The 25,550-nt window shown below is 37.3% G+C and overlaps 2 protein-coding genes across 4 annotated transcripts; one reads left to right on the plus strand and one right to left on the minus strand.

The window, feature by feature from the left end:
* The first annotated feature begins 184 nt into the window (after positions 1-184).
* On the plus strand, positions 185-3,785 carry rogdi (rogdi atypical leucine zipper). The gene is made up of 6 exons (XM_066391892.1): positions 185-405; positions 496-567; positions 973-1,107; positions 1,168-1,456; positions 1,566-1,771; positions 3,107-3,785. The coding sequence occupies exons 1-6, from the start codon at positions 367-369 to the stop codon at positions 3,170-3,172; spliced, it is 807 nt and encodes a 268-aa protein (XP_066247989.1). The 5' UTR covers positions 185-366; the 3' UTR covers positions 3,173-3,785.
* A 1,985-nt stretch (positions 3,786-5,770) lies between these two features.
* Positions 5,771-25,244, minus strand: tn (tripartite motif containing protein thin). 3 transcript variants are annotated; one of them, XM_066391662.1, is made up of 9 exons: positions 25,078-25,244; positions 23,182-23,288; positions 13,082-13,230; positions 11,514-12,998; positions 10,051-11,296; positions 6,740-6,918; positions 6,541-6,681; positions 6,346-6,486; positions 5,771-6,291 (listed from the first exon to the last, which is right to left on the minus strand). In XM_066391662.1, the coding sequence occupies exons 3-9, from the start codon at positions 13,214-13,216 to the stop codon at positions 5,860-5,862; spliced, it is 3,759 nt and encodes a 1,252-aa protein (XP_066247759.1). In that variant the 5' UTR covers positions 13,217-13,230; positions 23,182-23,288; positions 25,078-25,244; the 3' UTR covers positions 5,771-5,859. The 3 variants fall into 3 exon arrangements, with proteins under 3 accessions (XP_066247759.1, XP_066247761.1, XP_066247760.1); XM_066391664.1 differs by having other exon boundaries at positions 10,882-11,296; positions 25,078-25,243; XM_066391663.1 differs by lacking the exons at positions 23,182-23,288; positions 25,078-25,244 and adding an exon at positions 15,193-15,417.
* Between the last annotated feature and the right edge of the window lie 306 nt (positions 25,245-25,550).

Below are 25,550 nucleotides of genomic sequence, written 5' to 3' on the forward strand. Positions count from 1 at the left end.
TCTGTCTTGAAAAAAAAAACGAGCTGCAAAAGCTTTTAGTAAGAAGAGAGTTTCTGTTATTATCACATATCATTAATTGATAAAATCAATATTTATACGTAAAGTCTGTAGAGTCTGGTGCCATCTTTGACCTGGAACGCTCAACAATATGACTCGAGTTGTAAAAACTGACAAGTCGGGTCACTGGCTGGAAATTCGCTCACTGGGAAACGAATGCGAAGCTCAAAATCAGCTGCAGGCTGCAGTTTTGCTTTTTTTTAGGATTCAAATTGTTTGTGTTTTTGAATCTTTTAATTAAACTTTATTAATTTATTGTTGTAATTATCACTGACATTATTTTTTGCAAATAATAGTATAATCATAATTATGAATGTTGATTGTGAGAAAGCAGAGGCTATTAATTTGGTAAGGAATCGCCGAAAAGCTAATTTCTTTAAAAAAATACTTACAAAATTAACTAAAGGTATATATTATGCATTTCCTTTGTAATTTTAGCAAAAAGAATTCGAATGGGTACTTAATCAAGAAATTCATAAAGGACTGGATCAGATACATCAAATTTTAGTGGTAAGTACAGATCAGCACCAGCTAATCATTTAACATAAATCTTAAAAACACAGAGGCCAGCCTTTCCCTTCAAAACAACATCTCCCTGTTCCTTCAATAACATCAGGACTCATAAATCTCTCTACCAAGCATGAAACCAATTTCCTCTTTTGACACCCAGACACATAACCCCCTACTAGTGGGCCTGAATTATGGTGCTGGAGGCATCTATTAGCCCTATGGGTGGCTTTTTGTAAGTGGGCTAGGAAAAAGGGAAAGTAAAACAAGTGTAAGACCCATATGTTTTAATGATTCCAGGGTACTTTTGAGTTTATAGCCTAGATAAATATTAAATTGGGTCAATTAAGTCATTATGTACTCTTCCTGTTTTGTTCAAGTCACCAATTCATATAATTTTATTCCTAGGAATGCGCTCGAAGATTTCCAGTTCAACTATATGGACATGACAACTCAAGCAAGCAAGACAAATTCGTACTTTCAGTACCAGTTGACCAACTCAAATGTGTTGTAACTTTAACAGGAGACAGCATTACTCATGCTGTATGCAATTATTATGCTGCATGAATAGTATCAATTTTATTAACATATTTATGCTTTTAGGACATTAATTTTAAAGTTAGTAGACAAAGCTCAGCTGCAGCAATGGTTAAATCCAGTATACAAAATGAATATCCCTGGAAGTTGCAGCAAGTGCAAGATGCAGCAAATCATCTACAGCAAGCAATATACCATATAGATGATGTTGGGAAGAATTATAAGTTCAAATCATCAGATGAAGTGCTGCATATATTAGGAAATATATTGGGAAGTTTGCAAAGAGGGCGAACAAGTTTAATTGTGCCCAGGAAGAAAACTATGCATGAATTGATGAAAAGTAGAAATATGGCAAGTACAGATTATTGCAAATTCAATTTTTTTTTTAAATTTAGTTCTCTGACTCATTGCCATATAACAGTCATTAGTATTTATTGTTATCTTATTAAACATTTTTCAGAAAGCTTTAGCCCCAAATCTTCCAGAAGATTTGGCAATCAGCTTTTATATTCAAAGCCACAAACTGATATTTGCTATATACCAAATAGTACACAGTCATGGGGAGATGAAATATGAATCTACTCATGCTGAATGCTCAGTTCCATGGTTAAATGAGGTTCTGGTCCTTTTTACTGTAGGTCTACAGTTGTGTCAGCAATTAAAGGATAAGGTAAGTTGTTTCTAATGGTAGCCATAATGTGATTTCCCGTCAGGTTGTTTTGAATTTAATTGACTTTTTGTTTATCTAAATACCTCATTGCTGACTGATAATAGGGGTTTAAAAGCTTTCAGTAATATTTTTATCAGTTTATCACTTCAAGGAGTTGAGCGTCCTGGAATATAAAGTGTTTAGCCTAATAATTTTTTTGATTTCTTAAAAGTATGTAAGTACCTATAATATGTGAATTACGGGCAAAATGAGGTAGATATTTAGATAAATGCATTTAATTAGAAATAAAACTATAAATGAATTATAATTTATAAAAGACAGATAATATGAGGGTTATTTTTTCTTCAAATTCCGGCGAACTAGCAAAAATAAAAAAACTTCTTTTCAATATACATAAATACACATTTCATGATACACCTACCCCTAAAATGTTATAGAAAAGTTGTGAATCACCCTGTAGTTACAGTTACTTGAGATATTAATCCATTCGTCGTAACGGGGAACAAGTTTTTCTATATCCTCCTATCCTTTCTATACCAAGTTACCATCTTTGCACTAAGCCAATCTTGCATACATTATTTCAAATCTTCATTTGTGTTGAACTCCTGTTTTCTCAACCACATTTTCATCCTAGCGACAATGTAAAAGTTACTTGGTGCGAAGTCAGAGCTTTACAGTGGGTGGTCAAATACTTCCTATTCTAAATTCTTAAGCAGCTGTTTAGTCTGCTGCTATATGGGGCGTGCATTGTCATGAAGTAGAACTTGTCTTGATGACAACATGCCTCCTTCCTTGTTTTGTATGGCTTTTTTTGTACGTTTAAGAGTTTCGCAGTACGATGCTGCAGTAATTGTGGTATAAATTAATCACTGAATGAATCTCACATCTGAGAGGAGTTTGAACTATTATTACTATAATCTAAATGTATTCGGATTAAAACTGTGACGTTAAATAATTTACTCGCTTGATTTAATCTGATAGAGAGATGAATAAACTAATTGATGAAATGATTCCAAACAAAAAGCACATGTCTATAGCAAGCGAATACCTACAGGCAACTAAACAGAATTTGGAAAGAAATAGCCCTCATACTTTTAAAAAGATGATGCAATATAAAACAAAAGAGCTGGGATATAAAATTTTGATTTTTACAATGATACACCCTGTATATTATTATATTGTATTATTTAATGTGCTTTTTCACGTTGATTTCACGTTGAAAAACGTAGGGTTTCGCGAACTAATTAAATTATAATTTCAAATACACATACCTGGTTGTACTGTATAATTCAAATGAGTGATATACCCTAATAGGTATTCTGTTCATTATTTCAGATCTGTGTTTTTTCTCAGTATAAAGATTTCACAGTAGGATCCAGACCTCCGAGTCCTATTCATTAAAAAAATCTCATCCCACTATTAGTAAGCAAATTAGTGTACCTTTTAATAAAAGTTCAAATTAGTCTTTCTCACGAATGGTAAAATGATATTGTCAATTTGTAGTTTAAATGTATTATTTTAACCAAAGTTTTATTTTGGAACCATTGAATAATTAGTGTTTCTGTTTCGTACCCGATTAAGCATCATTAATATTTCTGATTTGATCAATCGGAATGTGAAATTGGTAGGTATCACGTGTAAAGCAACTTCAAATATTGCGAAATTATTTACAAGATATTCGCTGATAAAAACATGGTTTGCAATGCACCATTTTACTATTTATAAATTGCTTCTAACTAACTCAGTAGATTATTAAGTAGTTAGATTATTGCCCCTATTAAATGGGGCTCAAATAAACATCTTATTATTATAAATTATTAAGGTGTAAATTAGTGTCAGAATAAACATAATTATAATATACATTGTCACATTATGCAGTGTCTTTACTGTTAATCAACAATCAATACGTAGTGTAAATAGAATTTTAACATAATATGTATTTTATGTATTTGTGTGATAAATGGTGTTATCCAAATTGTTGAAATAGCAATAAAATTGCCTCTATAAAGAGTTATTCAGTATTTTTATTTTATATTTTAACTATAATACGTTAAATCGTATTATTACCTCCATACAGCAATGATGAACCACTCTCTTTCCTGATCACCTGTTTCGTGAGCAACAGTCGGGCTTTTTTATAAAATTCAAATTTGGCATTAAATAAGTTAGTCAAAAATTGATTTTACAAAAGTTAAAAAAAAATTTTTATTCAGATTTAAAAGCAATGCCTGACGACGACATAGAGATTGCAAAGGCCGCATATTGTACGATGAAGATAAAGAAAACCCGTTGTACATTTCTAAGAAACTCAATGCGGACGAAGTTGGATTGGCCGAAGATGGATCTTTTAGGGGATCAATTGCATTCAGAAGCGCAGACCTCTCAATCACACCCATTTATAGGTAAACATTTTCTTTATTCTGGTATTTATGGTGAATTGGTATATTCGAGAACTTCAAATGATTCTTTGGAATTAACACTGATGTATGGCTTATCAATCTGAGGGATGAATACAGAAAACTGCTGTTTTTTTTTAGTATTCATTCAGTATTGTTTATAACTATGACACGAGAGAAATGATGCATTTACCGGAACATGAAAGAATGAACGTTTTTTCCATTATGTATATGTCGGGGTAATATTAGAGACGTTTTCCATGTTTAACGTTATAATAATTTTTGGAAAGCAAAAATAGAAAGGCAAACTAACGAATTCACTACTACTCGACCGCCCTTCTATCTCTTAACTGCTTGTTCTTTTTCTCGTCTTAACTTTCCCCGATCGGGTGGTCCTTAAGACCCAAGGGGAGTACCTGCTAGTCCCTGTTTCTCGTGGACAAATCCCACACGTGGGCACTTAATTATGTCGGTAGTAGTAACCTCGTTTGACAATGCTTTATCTTCAAGATGGCTTTGTCAGCCTGCCCCTCATCTATTATCGGTTCTAATGGTACAATTCTAACTTAAGAGCTAATAAATCTCCGACATATACAATAAATGCGTCTCTTGGTAGTGAACTCTAATGAACTACATGCTTCTGTTCTTATATTTAGCCAATTTTTTTAGCTAGCCTTTTAGGGTCTGCATAGTTAGATATACTAAGTAATTGCGAGAACCAACGGGACACATGTACCAACAACATCTTATTTTCTTTTGGGTTGTCTTGCAAGGTTTAAAATAATAAAGTTATGGCTAGAAATATTGAGTAGGTAAACTATAGTACACTTATACGTATACGAGTCCAGGCTCATAATAGTTCGGCCGGGTACATTTCCAATTAGGAGTTGTAATTAATTTTAAAATCTGAAGAATACATGAAACATTTCTGTGCATTTGCTTTAACTGTAACAAAAGATAGGCTATCTAGTTACAAAATCGAAGTATTTTGTAACTAGATAGCCTATCTTTTGTACAAAATCGAAGTATTTTGTAACTAGATAGCCTATCTTTTGTTACAGTTAAAGCAAATGCACAGAAATGTTTCATGTATTCTTCAGATTTTAAAATTAATTACAACTCCTAATTGGAAAATGTGCCTGTCCGAACTATTGTGAGCTTGGGCTCCTATGTATATGTATCCATAATTTTATTATTTTAAACCGTGCGAAACATCTCAAAAGAAAATAGGATATTGGTTGCATCTACCACAATATTCAATACTATATAAACCGGCATAAGGAACGATGAGTAATTCATCAAGCTCTAGCCATACGACGCAAGTAAATCACCATTTTAGTATTGTGTGTATAATATCTGATGAAAATTGTATTGACTGATGAAATTTACTTGTCGCCGACGGTACGATTTGCCTCAAAACGTGTTTCAAATGGAATTTAATTTGGAAATTCTGACGAATTGGATTTGAATTGGAGAATACTGCAGAAAATTGATACAAATTTCGTGTTCTTTGAACTATTAGGGAATGATTTCGGGAAAGAGGCAGTCAATGATAAAATTCGGGAGCAGCGTGGAACAAACCATAGAAATCAAGAATACGAAATTAGAGAAATGCAATTAAGTTTATTAATAGAATATTAAATACACACCATATAACTCAAAAAATGAATTGGCATTAGTTTTGCGCTCAATCTAAAACACCTGAATCCTGTGATTTTCTCTGTCGCACACGAGAATGTGCCCATCTGGTGTCATGGCTACACCTTCCAATCCCTTGAATTCACCCTTTTGCGATCCCCAACATCCCAGCGCTCTCAGGAAAGTTCCGTCTGGATGGAAAATTTGGATGCGGTTGTTTCCAGAGTCTGCGACGCAAATGTAACCCTGATCATCCACTGCTACGCCTCTTGGGAACTTAAATTCGCCCTCTTCTGATCCTTCGCGTCCGAATGAAGACAATACCTTGCCGTTTACATCAAAAACTTGTATCCTATGGTTGTTAGAGTCGGATACTATGACGCGATTTGTGTTGGAAACGGCGATGTAATGCGGGTGTTCGAGTTGACCTTCTTTGTTACCCATGGTGCCGAATTTACCTACGAAGGTTCCATCTGACTGGAACACCTGAATTATATGAGCTTTTAGTTTTATTTCATGGATTGTTGCTTCGAATTCTACCTGAATTCTATGGTTTTCCTTGTCGCAGACATAGATGAAACCTAGAGCATCTGTGGCAATTCCCCATGGATAATTAAATCGTCCATCTGAGGTGCCTTGACTTCCAAATGCCCGCAAGAATCTGCCCGATGGGTCAAAAACCTAAAGAGTTTTTTATTAGTTTGCATAAAGATAGATGTATGTTTTTTTCCTCACTTGAATCCTGTGATTGTACCGATCGGCGATGATGTATTGGCCAATTCTGTTGACCGCCACTCCGGCTAGACAATCGAATTCTCCTTCTCCGCTGCCATATTGACCGAATTCCTTTAGGAAGCGACCGCGAGAGTCGAATACCTATATTTTTTTAAATATAAAGTCCCCTAGCATTTTTGCTATATTAGAATATTGGCACCTGGACACGATGGTTTGAAGAGTCGGCTACTACGATGCTGTTATCGGGACCGACTGCAACACCTCGAGGCCAAGTAAAACATCCGGCTTCGCTCCCCCGACTACCGATTTGGAACAGCTGTTGGCATTTTTGCAGGTACTGACTCCTAGGGGAGGTACCGGCCGCTGCTGCCGCGATACCTACCAAAAACCCGAAATCTTGTAAAATTACCTTATAATTGTGGTCCGATGCGCGTGAAAGCAAATCCCAATTTTGCCTCAAGCCGGGCAAATGGAGCGAAAGGAGCCATGGAAAGTGAAAACATATTTCAGCCGAATGTTTGACCTTTTTATATTAAGTAAACATCTAACAAAATGAAACGTGTTTCCAAAAATAATTGGTCAAGTTAGAAGAGAATTTAGGTATTGTTTGGCCTAGGGGCCCTTTCGTTTTGTTGACATAACACCTTGCAGTGTTACACACCGCTGGGTTTAGAAAGGGCCAACGCAGGAATTTGGGTTTCCAATATTTGTTTATTTGCACAAGTTCGCAAATTCGTATGTAAAGTACTTTTTTGCAGTTGTGGGTGATTATGAATTATTCAGAGTTGCAAAAAGGCTGATGACTGATATCAAAGTTAATTGACACAGATCATGCTGATCCAGGCCATATTGCCGACGTTCGTATGAGTATGAGAAAGGCAGATTTGTTGACAGAAGAATTTTAGCTTTAATGTAAACCAGTGACTTTTGGATCAGAGAGAATCTCGACTGGGAAAATAATCCACTAAAGTGGATTATGAGTGTGTCATATCATCATCAATCAAAGCTCCACGTGGGGTTGAGCGGTTGAAATCCAGGATAAACTGGCAATTGAAGAGGATTTGTTTCGGTTCTGTCCTTTAGGAAACTTTTAAAAGTTGAAACGTCGACATTATCTCCACATGCTTGTACATACATATTACCAATTTCAAGAAAACTTGTGTCAGCGGAAATAAAAGCATGACGTTCAGATTTAAATAAACGGTAAGGAATGTCGACGATACTGCAATTTTGACTGATATATCTGGAGAAACTTCAGAATGGGAAAACTATTAAAAAATCAACGTCTGGCAAGACAGATCGTTGGTGGATTAATTGTGAATTTCCGGAGGAATGTTGCCTTTATTGAATTTATGTTAGAAAAGTCCATTTCTCCACAATAAAAACTATCTTTATGAACTGCAGTTGCATCTGGGCGAAGCCTGATAATCCCAAACACTCTTAAGCAAAAGTACGTGGTGATGGAATTGAGAAGTCTCACATTCAAACGGAATGAGGATCAGGGTCCAATTGGCAAAAACTCACTAGTGCCCACTGAATAAGAAGTTTTCATACGTGATTAGAATTGTGTATAATCCTTCTCGTAGGGCCAAAACGTGTACGTTCTTCGCGTAGGATTGAAGTGAGGTGATTCCGATTGGAAGGAGTTGATGCATTTCGCAAAAGCTACCGGAATCCCGGTATGTACAAAACGCTTAATAAGACAATTATAGACTGAATAATTGCGTTTACACTACCCTGAGTTCGCAGTCTCAGAGACACTGTTTCGTGCAAAACAACTTCTCTAATTTTAGCTAAGGCTCATTGGGAAAAACTAATAATTTTCGTATTAAACAATATCAATGAAAACGAGCAATAATGAAACACACTAAGCAGCTCGCCATTTTATAAGACCAGTCGTACTTTCTTAGTTTCTCAGACGGGGTGTTACCCACAAACAGAACAAAAAACATATATTGATATTTGAGAGTCCTTAAGACATCGTAACTTCCATGGTGTCATTCAGAATAACTTACTAATTTCCAGATTTAAGAGGACCCACCCACGGAGCAATATTTAGCTAGATCACACAATAATGCGATTGAGATGTTTGGATTCGCCAAAGATCTCAGGTATGCAGCTGCATAAATTTCTCAAACTACATGACCGATGGAAACTCAATAAGAGGTCCGTTACAGATGATTTAATTGGCGCAACGGAGAAATCTGTAGTAGAGGCAAAGTATGTGAAGTGTAACATATCGTCGTGGATATATTTCAGGAGGCAATAGTACTTTTCAAAATAATAACAAATTGCTAAAAAAACCATGGTCAAAAATGCACTATTTTCGATATACAGTGTGGCAAGTTTCACATTTTTCTCATATTTTGCGTTTTTCTCATGTATCTCTTGAGTTAAATTTAAAAAAATACAAAAAATCAAAACAAAATTATTAAAATTACTAAAACTCAGCCGTGACATCTTAGATTACAGACCGGAATATGTAGACTGAATGTTCTTAATTTCCATGGATAAATATGTTTATAAATTCCGCGTATACGGTGAAAGATACCAAAATACTCCAAGACACCAAAAAGCTAAAAAATTGAAGACAGAATTTAAATTTGGCATCGAAATTCATACAGAGTGTTCCAAAAAAATATATAAAGCATAAAATAATACATGGTTCAAAAAACATAATCACCTGTACATGGTTACCGACGATTTTGAAATTTTGTTGTAGAGGGTCTTAAAGGAAATAGCTGTACGTACTTTCCAAAATTTCACTTAAGACATACGTGAAAAAAACGCAAAATATGAGAAAAAATGTGAAACTTTGCCATCCCGTATATCGAAAATGGTGCGTTTTTGACCATGGGTTTATTAGCATATTTTACTATTTTGCAGAGTACTATCGTCCCTTCAAATATCTTCATGATGATATGATAGGCCCTGTATAGAGGTAGAGGATCATATAAAAGACGGGAATATTTCCAAATTGTAGATAATGGTTTTATGAAATAGATTGATTTTCAAGATGCTTGCGTTATGGCCATGTAAGAAATTGTTGTGTTAAAAAAGTGTATCATGTCAAGCAGTTATTGCAACATTAAGCATAAATAAAGCATCAAGTCACAGAAACTGCACTAAAACTTTGGGTAATTGCTAGTATCCATCTTATGGAATATCTACCGCGAATAATATAACTCGTTTTGCATCATCCAGGCTTTCAAAGGCTTAGTTCAGGTTAGTCATACAGAGTACATATCATGCGACTGAAACGTGACGAGTTATATTTTCGAAGAAGGTATATTGCAATGAGCATAAAGCAAAAATTGATAGCGCCATAGTTACCGAAAATTCTCCGATAAATAGATCATAACATATCCAATATCCTACTCACCCAATGTTTTAGCACGTGCAAGAAAGATGGTTATAGTGTCGCGTTATATGAGAAAGGTATGGAGAAGGAGCGACAACTCGAAACAGAACTTCACCCGCCACGATGGTGGTACTAATCACACAACTTACCGGCTGCTGCCATAGCTGTAGGGGTAGTGGGGGAGCCTAGCATGTTTTTTTGATCATCGTCAGAGCTGGCCAATTCCGTGGATGATCTCAGTGGCAGACCCAGCGAAAGCCTTCTGGCTGCTGCCGAAGAACTGCTAGCCGCCTGCGAGCCTCCGCCTGTATCTTTGTCTTTAGCCCCACTTCGACTGCCGTACTTGTTTTTTAAATATCTGGCCCAAGAACTTAGCGCAGCCCCATCTTTCTCGGCCGCATTGGTCCCAGCTGTCGCAGACCTTTCGGGGGAGTTGTCTTTCGATTTTAGGGCGTGCGAAGAACGACTCCGCGACAAGTCGTGAGCGGATTGTGATGTTCCGTAACCACGAGAGGCTAAATATGCCGTAGGGTTCGATGTCGTAGGGGAAATGGGGGTAGTCACACTGGATTCCTCAGTGTCATCATCGTCGCCGAATTGTTGGCTGCTACGACTTCTGGCCAATCTCTGGCGACGATCTTTTAGTGCCAGATATCGAGATCGGCTGCTGGGATATTTGCTTTCTTCATCATTTATTGAGTACTTATTTGAATCTTCTTCATCAGGGGCTATAGCTGCGGAGCTTTTGCTTTTATTCAGAAACCTGCTGGTATAACCGTAGCGGGGAGATTCATCTTCGACACTTGTGGTGTTAGTCCGTCTTCTTCCTCCATACCTTTCATCTGCAGTGGAACCACTACTATACTTTGATCTATTTATTGGAGATTCTTCTTTTTTGCCGCTGGAATCCCTGACGTGTGCGCTGCGAGCTAGCAGAGGACCTATATCGCTTTTAGCCATTTTATCCTCGGTAATCTTACTAGAGGGCTCGTCGGACTCCTCCTCTGATTCAGTTTCTTCCTCTGAGCTCGTCTCCGATTCATCTTCATCCTTTTTAACTGGTGTTGTCGATTTAGAATTCGCATATCTACTGGGATATTGCTTAGGCTGCGATTCCTTGGTTCCTGCAGGACGAGCAGGAACCTCGCTTCTAGCCAAATATTTCTGCTTGACTTCCTCAGTTGTAAACGGGGCCCCCGTATTTCGCACTGCGGAAGACGAAGACTCAGCAGATGAGCTTGAATCGCTACTTGCTGATCTGACAGTTTTTTTGTGACCAGGGTCTGATGGTCTTCTAGTACTTTGCGGTTGAGGTGTTTTAGATTGAGCAGCGGCCTTTCTTTGAGGTTGCAGTGCGCTGATTGATTCCTCAGAGTCTTCGGCGCTGGACGGGGCCTACAGAAAACATTGCGTTAGGATGAGAGTCTGGTAAACATCTTCATGCTTCACACCAAACAACACAAAAGAAGAGGGTGGAAGTAAAGTAGAAACATGCCAGATGTAAGTGTGTGTGGACCACTATGGACAGCAAGCAACATAACTAATATTTACGTTATTCTAATCTAATCTTATCAGGTACAACAACATGAGGTTACGGCCGATCCAAACTCACCTCGGCGGCGGTCGTTTTCCTTTGAACAGCAGGGTGTCTTTCCTCAATAGTAGGCCTTTCTGCTGGTCTAGTTTCAGTAGGGCTCTCAGTGGATGTGGTGGCCCCTTTATTTTGTTTTTTGATTCTCGATATTTCATCATCCTCGCTCGCTTGGCGAGTTGCCGGAGGCGCCGCTCTTTTGGGCACCACTTGGGCCGGTTGTTTGGGAGCTTGAGGCTGCGCTGGTGTTTCTTTTTTTTCTTTTTTCCCTGTGGGATTCTCTTGTAACTTTTTCATGACTCTGGGAGAGTCTGCCAGCCTGGTAATGCCACTCAAAGGCCCTCGAGTTACGTCTTCTGTGTCTAATGGGCGCTCCCTCTCGTTACCCTTTTGTTGTTCTTGGAACCTCACTCTAGACTCATTATCAGAGTCATCGTCTGCCACAGTGTTCCTCCTTCTGAATCTGCTACTATATTTGCCTCTAGCGCTTCTGCCGCCTTCATGATCGTAATCATCTCCATAGTCATCTCCACCGCGCCCGTAACTAGATCCGTATTTTTCATGCCCCGTTTTTTGTTGACGGTCTCCGAATTTTCTACCCCTCAACCCAGTCTCGCTTTCCTGATCTCCATAGCCCCTTTCGTAGCCTTGATCTTGGTTTCTGAAGGCCAGTCTATGATCACTCTTTGATCTCATGAGACCTGGACCGGGGGGTTGCAGTAATCCTGTGCTAGTGCCTTGCGAGAAAGGGTTGTTGCTGTTGGCGATGTTTAAATCCCCGAAACCAGCCACATGCAAAACTAATTGGTTGGGATCGTGAGCCAGAACTAATCGGATCTTTCTGCTGTAATCAGTGTTTTCGTACTCGAAATTACGCAGGAATTCTACGGTTTTGAGGAATATTTCTTTGGCGTCCATTAGCTCACAGTCATCCCAAATATCAACGTTTTCATTCATGTGTTTATCAGCCAAGTCGCAATTGCTAACAATATTCGAAATTTCTTGCTCTAAATTTTGTTTTAAACTGGTAAGCGTGCGCATTTCGTTAGTTAAGTAGCGGTCGATTTCGCCTCGCAAGTACTCGGTACGATCTTTCAAAGCTTTATTCAATCTCCTATAAATCTCTTCAATCTCCTCGCTTACGGAGAGGCAGTTTGTCTGAATATTCTGTGTGTTCTTCTCTACTAAACTCAGACTATCTTGCAGCCTATGAATGCCCCTTCTAATTTGGTTATTTATCCTAGCGATTTCCCTACGCAAAATTTCCATGTGAGCCCCCTTGCATTCCTCGCAAATTTTCTTTTCGCAATGATAGCAAAAGCTGCAATATGCTTTTTCGGAACACACATTGCATCTTTCCATCACTTGGCCACTCGTCGGGTCGGGAAGTTCTCCGGTGATTTCGATGTGGAGTTCTAAGAACCTCTGGAGGGTGACGTTCGTAGGGAAACCTTGCACCCCTTGATAGGGGACCCTGTGTTCTGCGCGGCATTCCGGACATTTCACCTGATGGAAGAAAATTTCGGTTGGAAAAATGGTTTTCCAGTATAATTATTGTGGTGTAATGTAATATTTAGTCAAGGAAATACCTGCCGCCTGACGTAATCCACAAGACCTTCAAGACAGGGCTCCATGCAAAAGCTGTGCTGGCAAGGAAGCAGCTTCGGATTTCTGTACCTGTCCAGGCATATTGCACATGTCAGCAGTTGCTCGAATTGTTCCATTTTTTTTATTCAGTCTGGAAAAAACATTTCGATACTAATTGCTAGATTTTCAGGGAAAAAAGTGTAGGTTTTCGCTTATTACTAAAAATATCGATTGCGAATTAGGTGTGAAGTTTGCCGACAGCTATTTTCGATTTTACGACGTCTACGTAGAGGTGCGAGCTATTTCCGATTAAAACAATAAATATGGGTACATATCTGTGGTTAATAATAGAGGCATTTAGGGCTATTTCGGATCGAATTCGGATGAAATATTTCCGAATTTGGAGTTCAAAATTGGTATTTAATTTGTACGTCGGCCTATTAGTTTGCGAATTTCTCCCCTAGAACTACTAGCTATTCATTTAATTACCTCGTAAACTACACCAAAACTGAAAACGAGCGCATCTAAAATTTAAGCAAGGTTTATTTAAAGAAAATGCCACATGTAGTTATTTTCAGTGAAACATTCAAAGTGTTTTACAACTTGCAAGGATGGAATTTTGCCAGGCGTATAAGAATAGAGACCGTGTTATAAAACGTCTTGGTTTTATTAAATTGCAGCCTTGTTAGAAAATGAGATTCCACATTTAATGATAGTTTAAGAATGGAGGGCTTTCAATTTGCCTTCGGAAATTGAAAAATTCCGAAATCATCGATTAGGTTATGGTTTCTCCTGATGAACGTGATTTGCAGATCTTGCAAATATTAAATTTTTCCAGAGGTGTTTTTCGTGGAGTAAAGTAAATTTCAGGTGCTTCTGGTATCCTGTTAAAGAATGTTGTTTTCAAGGCACGGAATTCTCAAAAACAAGCTTATTTTTGGTGAATAAAAAAATTTGCGATTTCATGTTCTGACGCAGTCTGCATTGACTGTCCGAAATCTGTTGGTATATAAATAGCTTTTTACAGTTTTACGTTACAGACATTCTGCCTTTGTCCATTAATAAAGTGAAACTGTATATTTTAACAATGCAATAAAACAGGCATCTTAGTATTTTGGATATATGGTGCGATACTTTTGAACTTAGGAAGATAAACGTTCCCTGTGAGTAACGTCAACGTGACGTAGCAAAATAATCTTGCAAGCTACGATGTTAGAACGTACACGTCATATTGACGCCATTCAAATATAATGTTCTAGTTTTGGTAGTTATTATGTGTTTCAGAGAAATTTGACGCATTTTAAATATAGAATATTCGTTGTTAATATTCGAAAATTAAACTTATGGCTTCAGAATCGGACGAGAAGGATCTTGACTGAAAACTTGAGATTATGATTAATTATGGAAGCATAGGAATCCCATTAATTTAAAGATTTCTTTACATTGGTATAATCTCTGGAATAAAACATGATAAAGATCAAAGCTTGATGATTCATAAACATACATAAACACGTGAGCCGGCTACGGCCAATATTAAATATTTCAAGTTTCTCATTAAAAATGCTTGGTACGTTATAAATTTAAAACTTTTCTGGTTATACAAAGTTCCGAATTGTTTCCGATTATTACAGGGGAAAAACACGATAACCGCTCAGGGAAATATTATATTACGTAGTCGAATACGAAATATCAATTTACTGGTTTTCAAACATTAGAGATTTCACACATACTTGACGTATACTGCTGTGCTCCTTCTGCCTGAATTTCGTTTGGATGATTAAGGAAGCAAAGAAAAACATAACAAGAGAAAATAAATAAAAAGAGAATGATTAGGGAAATAAATTAAATTTTGCTTCGAGTGCTACTCTGCATTTTGCTCTCATCAAGCCGTAACATTTCGCTGGTTTGGGGTGAAGAGCCAGTGTCAGTTGTTTTGCGTTCAATCATATGGATAATGACTCAACTGTCATTTGCTTGATGATCCATAACGCTTTTGACGCTCGAAGGGGCGAATTAGTTCTATTCCTTTTTTTCGAACCCAACTTACATTGTTCTTCTCTCAGTTGAGCTTACAAATACAACTGACTGATCACAAACAAACGAGCTTTCTCACCTTATTTTATCCTGATTATCTTCTTTCTTTCTTTTAAATTATCACAAAAAATCACTATTAAAGAGACACTTCATCACTACGACTTAATACGAAAACAGTGGGGAACAGAAAGCGGTATTAAGTGTGCAGTGTTCGGGTTGTTTGACACCTATATTGAAGGTCCGCGTATCTTAATTTAGACCGAGTGCTCCAATCAGTTCGTTCGTTCTAGATTTTCGGGAATGGGCGAAAATATTCACAACTGAAAATACAGTGGGGCCTAACGAGGGGGGGCCGTTTCGAAATTTTAGCGTAGGATTACAGATTTTGAGAAACGGTAATTGTTTCTGTTTTGCACTATCATTTTTGATACTTTTGATATCAGTCCAAGTACATGGGCGTAAAAAGTCAGAGGTAAAAATAGAAATTACCTGTGGTTCTCTTCATTAATCGATAACTTCCAGGCCGAAGCTCCCTACATCTGAAATCTCCAAAATTGCTCGTCCTTTCCAAGACCAAGCAATAGTGAAAATACGTTTCTAGGTCGGGCGGAAGACCGTGCATTTACTTTCTCGTTATTGATCAACATGTTTTTTCATTTCTCATCTGTTACAGAAATTTCCTGATTCCCTGTACCTAACGACTATTTAATCTTTACTGACTAAGTGGTTATTTTTCTACAGATTTCGTCCCCATTTTTCCCCTTTGCTTGATGAACTTCCAACGTCTGATTAGCCCTGGACCCATTTTTGACTTTTTGCCACGAAACCCACGTTCTTTGCCAGAAACATGTTTTGAATCGAACACGAACTGTGGGTCGGCGAAAGCATCACACAAATACGTGTCCAAAATAGATGTTACGACTAATTCTGAATGGCTATTCTGGGAATAAGGACAATGTCCTTTGTATTAAGGCTTATTGTTTTATAAGGTTAAGAGAGCAGCATAAAAATAGCTACACTTCGATGTGTTCGATTGTTATGAGCCTAACCTAATTTTGGATATACTGAGGAAGATAAAGGGAGATCATAAAAAACATCAATAAGGCATTGAAATAATAGAGACAAGTCTGGGATAAGTTCATTTATTATCTATTGTCAACATCAGATGTTTGGTGGCAAATCGTAGATGGCTCAATAAAAGCCCTACGTTTACGTTTCACCGTCTGGTGTAATTTTTTTATGATCACCCGTTATTCATCGAGAAGGGAGGATGATTTTGAGTAGTGCTGCTCTTGCTCGATATCTTTGTGGAACCAGCATAAATCTGAGAATTCAATTTTTTCATGACATGCCTCTGGAAAAACTTCCACTTGGGTCATCAGACAACCTCGTGTGGGAAATTTGTGTGGGCGATTTTACGTTTCGAAAGTTTATATATATTCCAAGTCTATTCTAGCGACATGATCGTGTAATTATGAATATATGAATATACATATTTTTGGATGTTTTTAACGTTATGTTTTCGATATCTCTTTATTTGTAATTTCCCATCATTTGGTTTCAGACCCATGATAAACCATTATTTTCACGACACATACTCTAATTGAATTCCAAAAATACGTCCCAAATTAATGAACTTTTAATTATTGTTCCCCTATAATAGTTTATTTATTAATTGGAAAAACCTGCTTAAAACCTTTCAGAAGAAAAATCATCAAAGTAAACTTACTTCGGATTCATATACTCCGCGTTTTCCAAAACTGTATTAGAAGCTTTTAGAAATTTAATCAAACACCACTGGATTGCTTCACTAAAACGAAACGTCTTCACTGTTAATTGAACTAATTCCTTATCAATGGTCAGTCGGTACCTGCAAGCGGTTTTGAGTTCAAGACTCTGAAATGATACTGAGATAAATGTGTCTAATGCACCAAAACTTTACGGGAATGACCTATTTTTAGAACCTGGCTGCGCAAAATTCATATAAGATATAAATAATGTATTAAATGATTTTTATATCAATGGGGAGGTGTGAGTGTCTGAGCGAAAATCGATATTGAGGATAAGATAGAGCATTTGCATTTCAATTTCATTGAGTCCATAACAAGCAAACGCTCAAGTAAATGTTTTGCAGCGTTGAGACATAACAAAGGGCGACAAATTCCTAATAAGGATTGCAGAAAAGACCAATGGAGAAATTTTTATCATTTTCTTTTTATATCTTTAGAATTTTCTTGCCTGGAAGGCTTTTAAAGGCTCGTCTAAAGCTGCTGCATTTGTCTCAAAACACGTTCAGCTACCTTATTCGACGCTAACTAAAAAAATTATAAAAAAGAGAAAAAATGGAGAGTTATAAAAATTACTCGAATTCACCGGGCCTTAGTATTTTTGTGCTAAATTCCGAGGGACCAGCCTGGTGGACACGTTCCTGAAATTCCTGGACGAAGGAAAGGTTCATCCTATTCATTGCCACCCTCGAAGCGCACATAGATGCCAATTATCTTTTGTGATCGATTAAAAACTCTGCCCTAAAACTCATAAAATATTGGCATACATTTTTCAAAGGGAGGCATGGAAGGTGGAGGAAAGGATAAAATTAATCCTCTCTCCACTTTTTTTGACGGAATGGAGGATGGAAAGAAAAAGCAGAAATATGCGAACTTTTACACATTAAACATTCCTTAAAGGCATTGTTTCATGGAAATTCCCTTTAAATTTTATAAAACTTGTGTGTTATTTTAAACTATGAAACCTGCAATTCAATTGTTCGGTGTTACACGTGTCCTGAAGAATTTAAAACTCGCCCGGACATTTCTAGTGAACGGACAGGGGTTGGCAGTGCCAGGGTCCAATTTTCTTTTGTCAGTAAACAAGATTGAAATACCAAAGAATTAGATTCAAACGAGTTATGTTTGCAACTTTTCTGATTGATTTCGATGTTCTGTTTACATGGAAGTCCTAACCAAATGGTCAAGGGGATTTGAGGTTGTAACTGCAATGCAATTCCGCGGTGTTTTTCAGCGTATCCCTTTGGAGAGAGTGCCACCGAATCGTATTCGATTTGGAAATCAATAAGGCAATTAAGCTCCCAAGAGAGTTGTCGAGTAATTCTTGTACAAACGTTGGAAATTCAATCCCGAAAACTTACAGAAACGGAAAAAGTTTTAATCAAGTATATTTAATGGAATCTGATTTATTTGGGGAGACTCGTTAGTGCGTCAAATGGACGTCTCTGTGTGGGAGAAATAGAATTTTAACACCTATCAAAAAATAACCATTTGCTTCCATACTACTCGATATGCAAAAGCTAAGAATGCTATAATCTAGAATGATATTAGGACAGATATGAAATAAAATTTCAGAATCTTCACGTGAACCTTCAGCAAAATTGCAGTCATTGCGGAGCAAAGGTTACTCTTCGATTTCATGAGCATATACTGTGTGTCTTTTAGCTCTGTGACCATTGAATGTGGCAACGCAATTTAAAAGCCAAAAATTATTTTGGTTTCTTTGGCGAAAGTTTATGAGGAAGCTTCGCATAGAGCCCTCCCAACCGCTCAAAAATGATCTCAGATCGCGACTGGATGGCCTAATTCCACGTCCAAGATTGAAAACCGAACGTCTGGATAATGAGAGTTTACGTAAATTTGTCAGAAATGTGTATGAAGAAATTGAGAGCCGTCTAATTTTTATCATTCGACAATTCATCACATGCATCGATCTAAATTTATAACAGCGGGTGGAGATATGCCAAATTCAAAACGTGTGCGCTTTGTGATTATTTTCACAACACCATCACACACGTCGCTATTTTCCGGGACTAATTAGGACATTGTTAGTAAATATTTACATGTTTTTCTTAACTCAATAAAGGATTCTGCATATGCAAGCGATGACAAAAAAACTGTTTTTGCAACTTTTCAGTCTTCGTATGTTAGTCAATTGCGCAAAATATCGTCGTCAAGGCTGTCATATTGGACTTAACAGAGCACGTAGCGTACTCTATAAGTAATATCCAGACCTAACGCTCTGGATCAGTGCAGATCCCACCTAGAGGCATCATCAATGAACTCGTGGAGCGCCAGAACAAAGTTCAGCACGAATTTCTGTGGTCTAATTTTAAATGTGTTTAATTTTAGAAAGACATGTTTAAGAGAGAGAAATTATGATTTCAAAATTAGCGTACTAACAGGTTTCAAGTTCCAGAAGAGGAAGCAAAGAATTTTTTTCCTTGCCTGTCCCTCTGTGTTTACTTTTATAGTCTGTGTACTTTCTCATACGAAAAAAATGTCTTTGGCTTTATTCCTTTGATCATTTTTTGCAAATCGGTTTTCATTTCACACAACCTCGAAAAGGGCACTTATTTTTCTAAACAGTTTAACCACTGAAACGAATTTGTCTTGTTTCTAGGTAAATAATTTATTCTCTCTGTCGTCAAAATGGAAGTTCGCAACGATATACACCTAAACCCGTCGAGTCAAGTGGAAATGCTTGTTTGTTTTAAAACGTCTTTGGAGTTAATTACTGAACTATTTCGTTCGAAATAACACCCCGATAACCGAGAAGAAAGAGGTGTCTGAAAGCGTTTTAAATGCCTCTAATGCCTCATTTTAAATTCTTGTTTGTTTTCCGCAGTTTATATGTATGAATATGAAGGTGTTTGCTCTTTTTTACTTGCATTGCAGATAGAGAGCGGGAAATAAACTTTTGTGGGCTTTGGCTATTGAGGCGGAAAGGAAAATTTATAGGCTTCCCCTGGAAAATAACGAATTTCTCGTTTTAATTGGGTGAAAAATACAGTGAAGTTGGAATTAGAGCGTTATATCATTACTCTTGTGAATGGTTGGCGATATAAAAGATTAAGTAGCTAGTCAAGAACCGTTTAATTACATACATATATAGGATGTTTTATTGTACGGCATGTTCCATTTAAATCAGCAAATTTAGCATCTCTATTTCGGTGAAGGTTTTAGTCGAAATGTTTTCCATTGCGCTATTAATTTGAACCTTGCATAAGCGAGTATAGGTGCCTACTTGCAGCACCAATGGTTTATCAAGTCCTCTTTTTCGTGTGGGTCATGATTGTCGTGTTATTTACTAAGGTGTCTAGGAATGTCCACAATTTTCCCATAAAGCGCATATAGCCTTTTCATGAGAATTTCCGCTTATTGCCGCCAGCATATAACCTTAATTGCCTATCACAGTATACAGGGGTAATATACCAAATTTCCGTGGTTTGCTCTGCCGCAAATAAAAACTAAATTAGTTATATATGTATGTATTAGGTCGTGTAGTATGAAATGAGTAGAATTGAATTGAAACTTTAGTCATTTTTTTTTTCATATGAAATGTTTTTATTGTCAATCGAAATATGCACCACCATTATCAATACACTTCTGCCATTTAACGGGAAGTTCATTGATTCCCCTGCTGTAAAAGCCTGCAGGTCGGGAGTCGATAAACTCTTGGAAGGCAGCTTTGACAGCCTCGTCGGAGTTGAATGTTTTCCCTACCAAGAAGTTATCCAAATTTTGAAAGAAGTGGTAATCAGTGGGTGCTAAGTCGGGCGAATACGGTGGATGACGAAGAGTTTCCAATTCCAACTCCTGTAGCTTGGCCAAGGTGACTTGTGCGGTGTGTGGCCGAGCGTTGTCGTGCAACAATAGCGGTGCGCTTCGATTGACTAATCTTGGCTGCTTAACCGTCAGTTGCCTCATCATTTCGGTCAGTTGTCGGCAGTAGACATCAGCCGTAATCGATTCACCAGGTTTCATGAAGCTGTGATGGATGACAGCTGCGTTGGACCACCAAACGGACACCATAAGCTTCTTTTGATGAAGATTTTTTTCCGCACAATGTTTTGGTGGTTCATCTTGATCCAACCACTGCGATGAACGTCTGGTATTGTCATATAGAATCCATTTCTCATCACAAGTAACAATCCGATTCAAAAATGGATCGTTATTACACCGGCACAACAAAGAAACACAAGCTTCGAGACGTCGTTCTTTCTGTATGTCGCTCAACTCATGCGGTACCCACTTGTCCAGCTTTTTCACCTTACCAATTTCAGCCAAATGAGTCAATATTGTTTTTTTGGTTACACTGAATATTAACGATAATTCGCTTGCACTTTGACGTGGATTCGCTTCCACCACGGCTTTCAGATAATCGTTATCCACAAATAAAAGTTTTCAATAATTTTTAACACTTTAAACTCTGATCGAAAGAGGAAGAATGTGCCTTTTCTACATAAAAAAGTCAAGTCCAAATATAGATTTAGAGTGAAGTTATTCGCAGTTGAATGTGGCATTTCGAGAATCTACTCATTTCCTACTACACGACCTAATATGTCATAATAAAGATCCTTGTCGAATCATTTTTTCATGATGAATATGAGCATAAAGTACAGAAAATTGCTCCAACTGCGCAGTGAATCGATATTTATTTGTAAAAATTTACGCTTGGAAAGCCGTAAACTAAGATAATGCATATTGAAAGGGGCATTTGTGAACAAGGCAAAAAAGTGACAGTAAAAGAGGAAAATCCCGCAGGAAGAATTTTATGTATTTTTTGGCAGTAAAAAGTACAATTCATTAACCTTAAAAGGGGTCTAATAGTAGGCTTACAAGAGGCTGGTTTATCAATTAGAAAAATCGCCAAAATTTTGAATCGAAGTTAAAATACTCTGGTGCATTTTTGTCGGGAAGGGTTCCGGGCCAGTCACAAAGAAGGAGAAGTTAAGGAACATGTCGAAGAACTACAGAACCCCAAGATCGTCGCCTGAGACTTTTGGCGTTACGAAACAAGTTCGTTTCGTCGAGAGCATTGGCAGACCATTGATTTACTGAACATAGACGGCCTATTGGATTATGAATCATTTACCCCATTTTGTGCTATCTCTTGCCGTTCTTCATGAAGAAAATCGATCGCAGTGATGTAGAGAATAGGTGCAACGGGATCTGGAATAGGATATTGTAATCTTCAGCGACGAATACAGATTCTTGTCTGGTTATGCATGTTGGTCGGAGAAGAGGCACAAAGCGAAGTGCACCAGACTCTGGGGATAATTTTGTGTAAGTTCATGGTAGCAGGTCACCTTTGGTTTTCAACAGATACAATATGACTATTCAATGGAACATCCAAGAAGTCTTGAAGCAGCTCCATCTGTCCTGTCTCAAAACACTCCGCAATCTAGTTTTTCAACAAGATAATGTATGACCATATGTGGCTCGGGTTGCTATGGAGTTCTTCCAACAAAATGAAATAAGTTTGTTCCTTTGGCCACTCTGATCTCCAGATTTATCACCAATTAAGCATGTCCGAGGTATTGTGGGTAGAAGGTTATAACCTCAACTCTAGTGGCGCTCTGTAGTGCCGTCCGCATAGTCTCCAATGGGATTCCTCAAGAGGACTTCGGTTATCTCATTGAATCGACGCCTAGATGTTTCCAAGAGTATACGAGACAATGTGGAGTGCCAATTATTATTTTTCGGGTTTTAACTCGAATTTGTTTAATTTTTTAACGATGTACTTATGTTAGTATAAGAAACATGTATACCAAAAATTATTTAAATCAGATCGTTTTTACCGGGTGTTTTTTTTTATGTCACGCAGTATAGTTTGGTAAATTTAAAATTGTGACAGTTATCGTTTCTCCTGGTTTGACAATGATGAATTTATTGCATGTGTGTAAATGAAACTATACACGTGTTTTCTTCTGGTGGCAACTGGAGTGATAAAAACCACAACATTATTATATATGCATAAAGCCCAGTGTTTTACGAGATTTGCATAAGTGATAACGGACCGGGACAAAAAACATCGAATGATTTATACACGATCCGAGATCGATAAAGCAAAGTTTCCCGTGTAAACCGAAACAACAGCGAGCTGAAATTATTACATACAACAGTGAATCAAAAATGACAGTCTATAAATCATTCTATGCGCTAATTGGATTTCAAGTTTTTAACTTTTTTTCCGCTGATACAGCGAATATTCTAAAACTTAACTCAGGCACGTTATCAACAATCTATGTGAATAACGTGTTAGTAGTCGGACTTACTTGTTAGGGATTTCGCACTCGGCTTGGTCTCTAATCGCAGCTAGTTTATCCGAGGCCCCGAGGGGCTGCCTCTATTAAGCTCTACCCTCCGTCGCTATTTTCGTAACCTGAAAGAACAATTTACAGTGGTTATAATCACTTTTACCCTCGGCTGGCGGTTTGTTGGGTTACTAACACACGGTTTGATTAATGCCATAGAGTGTAATTAAGAGGAAGGAGTAATTCATCTAACGTATGCTGAAATGGGAACGTGTCAGACACATAGAGCTTGATAAGAGACTCTAGGCGAAAGGCGGTCAATAAACTTCGAGATGAGAAATATAATCTTGATTTTATAACTATGGCCATTGTCTTTTAGTGTAGGTATACATCATAAAACGTTTTGCTGTTGGCTAAATTGACGATCTCAGTTTACGACACGTCCTTTATTCTATCTGCAGAGATCGCCATAAAAATCAATCTAATGTCACATAAAACTAAAGTCTATATGTATGTATGGTGCCTTTCCAGTGGGGATTTTTGTGCAAATAGTTTCGTAGGACTACATCCAGCAAGAAGATATTTTAGACTTTGCCATTGGATAAAGAACCGGTTTAATTTATTGAAAGCAACTTTAGGTCAATATTTGAAGTAGAGCTGCATTCGTGCGAGTTTATGGCGTAATTCTTATATATTTATGGGAGTTGTTGGGCAAAGACACTTATATATACATGAGGAATTTTTAACGCCAGCACGCTCAAATTTTAGGTGCAATAGATTGCGAAACAATTATGATGTTAATGGGAAATAAATCGGAAAAATGCTTTCCTTAGCTCCTTCTCTGTAGCATTTCTTTCATATGCCCAAACACACACAATAAACATTATTTTCAAATTCCAAACCCCCAAAATTATGGTGTGCCACTTCAACCGGCGAGTTAGTTTAGCTCAGGTTAATTTATGCGGTTAATTGTTTCCTTCCAATATGCAGAAAAACTTGCATTTGCGAGACTACCAGGAGGAGGGACAGATATTTTGGAATTTGTAAACATCTACATGGTAAAAGGTGTAGAATGTGACTAAATAAATTTAATACGGTGGCCTCAAAACGAAAAACGTTCGTGACAACACCCTGTAGGTACCTATAAATATCAACAATCTTCACCAGCTCGGGATAAAAATCGGCTGGCCCATTTTCGAGATAGGTATTAATAGTGCAACCAATAATAGGTGGTACCTACCTGAAAATGGCACAAATTGACCTGTTTCAGGTGAATTGGGAGCAATTTTAAAGTATTGAAGCATTTTCTTAGGTTCTGGATTAGAAAAAAATATTTTCGATTCCCATTTGCGTTAATTTGAAATAGGACTAAGTAGCGACTTAAATCTCTTTGTCTAAATTATGTGGGCCTAAGATGTAGATCTTTTTATTATTCGGTTTAAATTATATATACAGGGTAATTTTAAAGTGGGAACCTCAATGCACTCAACTCAAAATTAATTTAAAAATAATTCTAAAATGATATTAAAGTGGTGTGTGTTAATGTCGCATATTTTTTTGGAGCAGTTCCAATGCAGCATAGAAATTTACCGCATCTATCTTGCTTTTAATAATAAAAATTTCTTGGAATTTTCCTCAATATTTAAATTTCATGAAATATAATATCCAAAAATAAAAATCTAAAATTAAACAATTATTATGCAACAAATAGCATTTCAGACTCATTGGATTAAATCAATAATTTGCGCAAGTCACAATACAATAAATTGAACTTTTTATTCACTACATCCGAATAAATTATTGAATTGCAAATGTATTGTTTCGGAGGCAATAACTATGCCAGCACGTGTGGTAAGAATGTTGCTTATGGCAAGTTATGGTTTTTAAGGGAAGGAGATAGAAAACCAATCAACTTACGCTGTCCCACTCCACCGGACCACGGGAATCCCTGTAACCCCAATTTTGAAATCAAACCACTAAAACCACTATCAGTTGTTAAGGCCGTACCGGCCCGCACAGGTCGTACTTTAGTACTGCAGACGCAATTCAGGAGACACACCGCGTTTTGGCAACTGTCGTCGTCAACCGATGATTCTAAATAGGTTCGGGATGACTGTTCCATAAAAAATACCACTCTCTTCTTTCATCTGAACCTACATGTGATGATCATTCTGATGCTAAATTTGAGTCCTATTAATAACGAAACACGCCATTTTGCAATCGCGAACTTTGTGTTTTCGAAATAACAGGAAGACATTGGGGCACGCCTTGGACTAGTAGACGTTATGGTATTGTTTGAAAGCTATTTCTGTTACAATGTCTTAATCGTAGTTAAGTTTATTCTTATGCAAATGTCTTATCTTATGCAGAGTTGGTTCTAAATTTCCTAT

The sequence above is a fragment of the Euwallacea similis genome, chromosome 7 (assembly GCF_039881205.1).
Source record: "Euwallacea similis isolate ESF13 chromosome 7, ESF131.1, whole genome shotgun sequence".
Lineage (NCBI taxonomy): Eukaryota > Metazoa > Arthropoda > Insecta > Coleoptera > Curculionidae > Euwallacea > Euwallacea similis.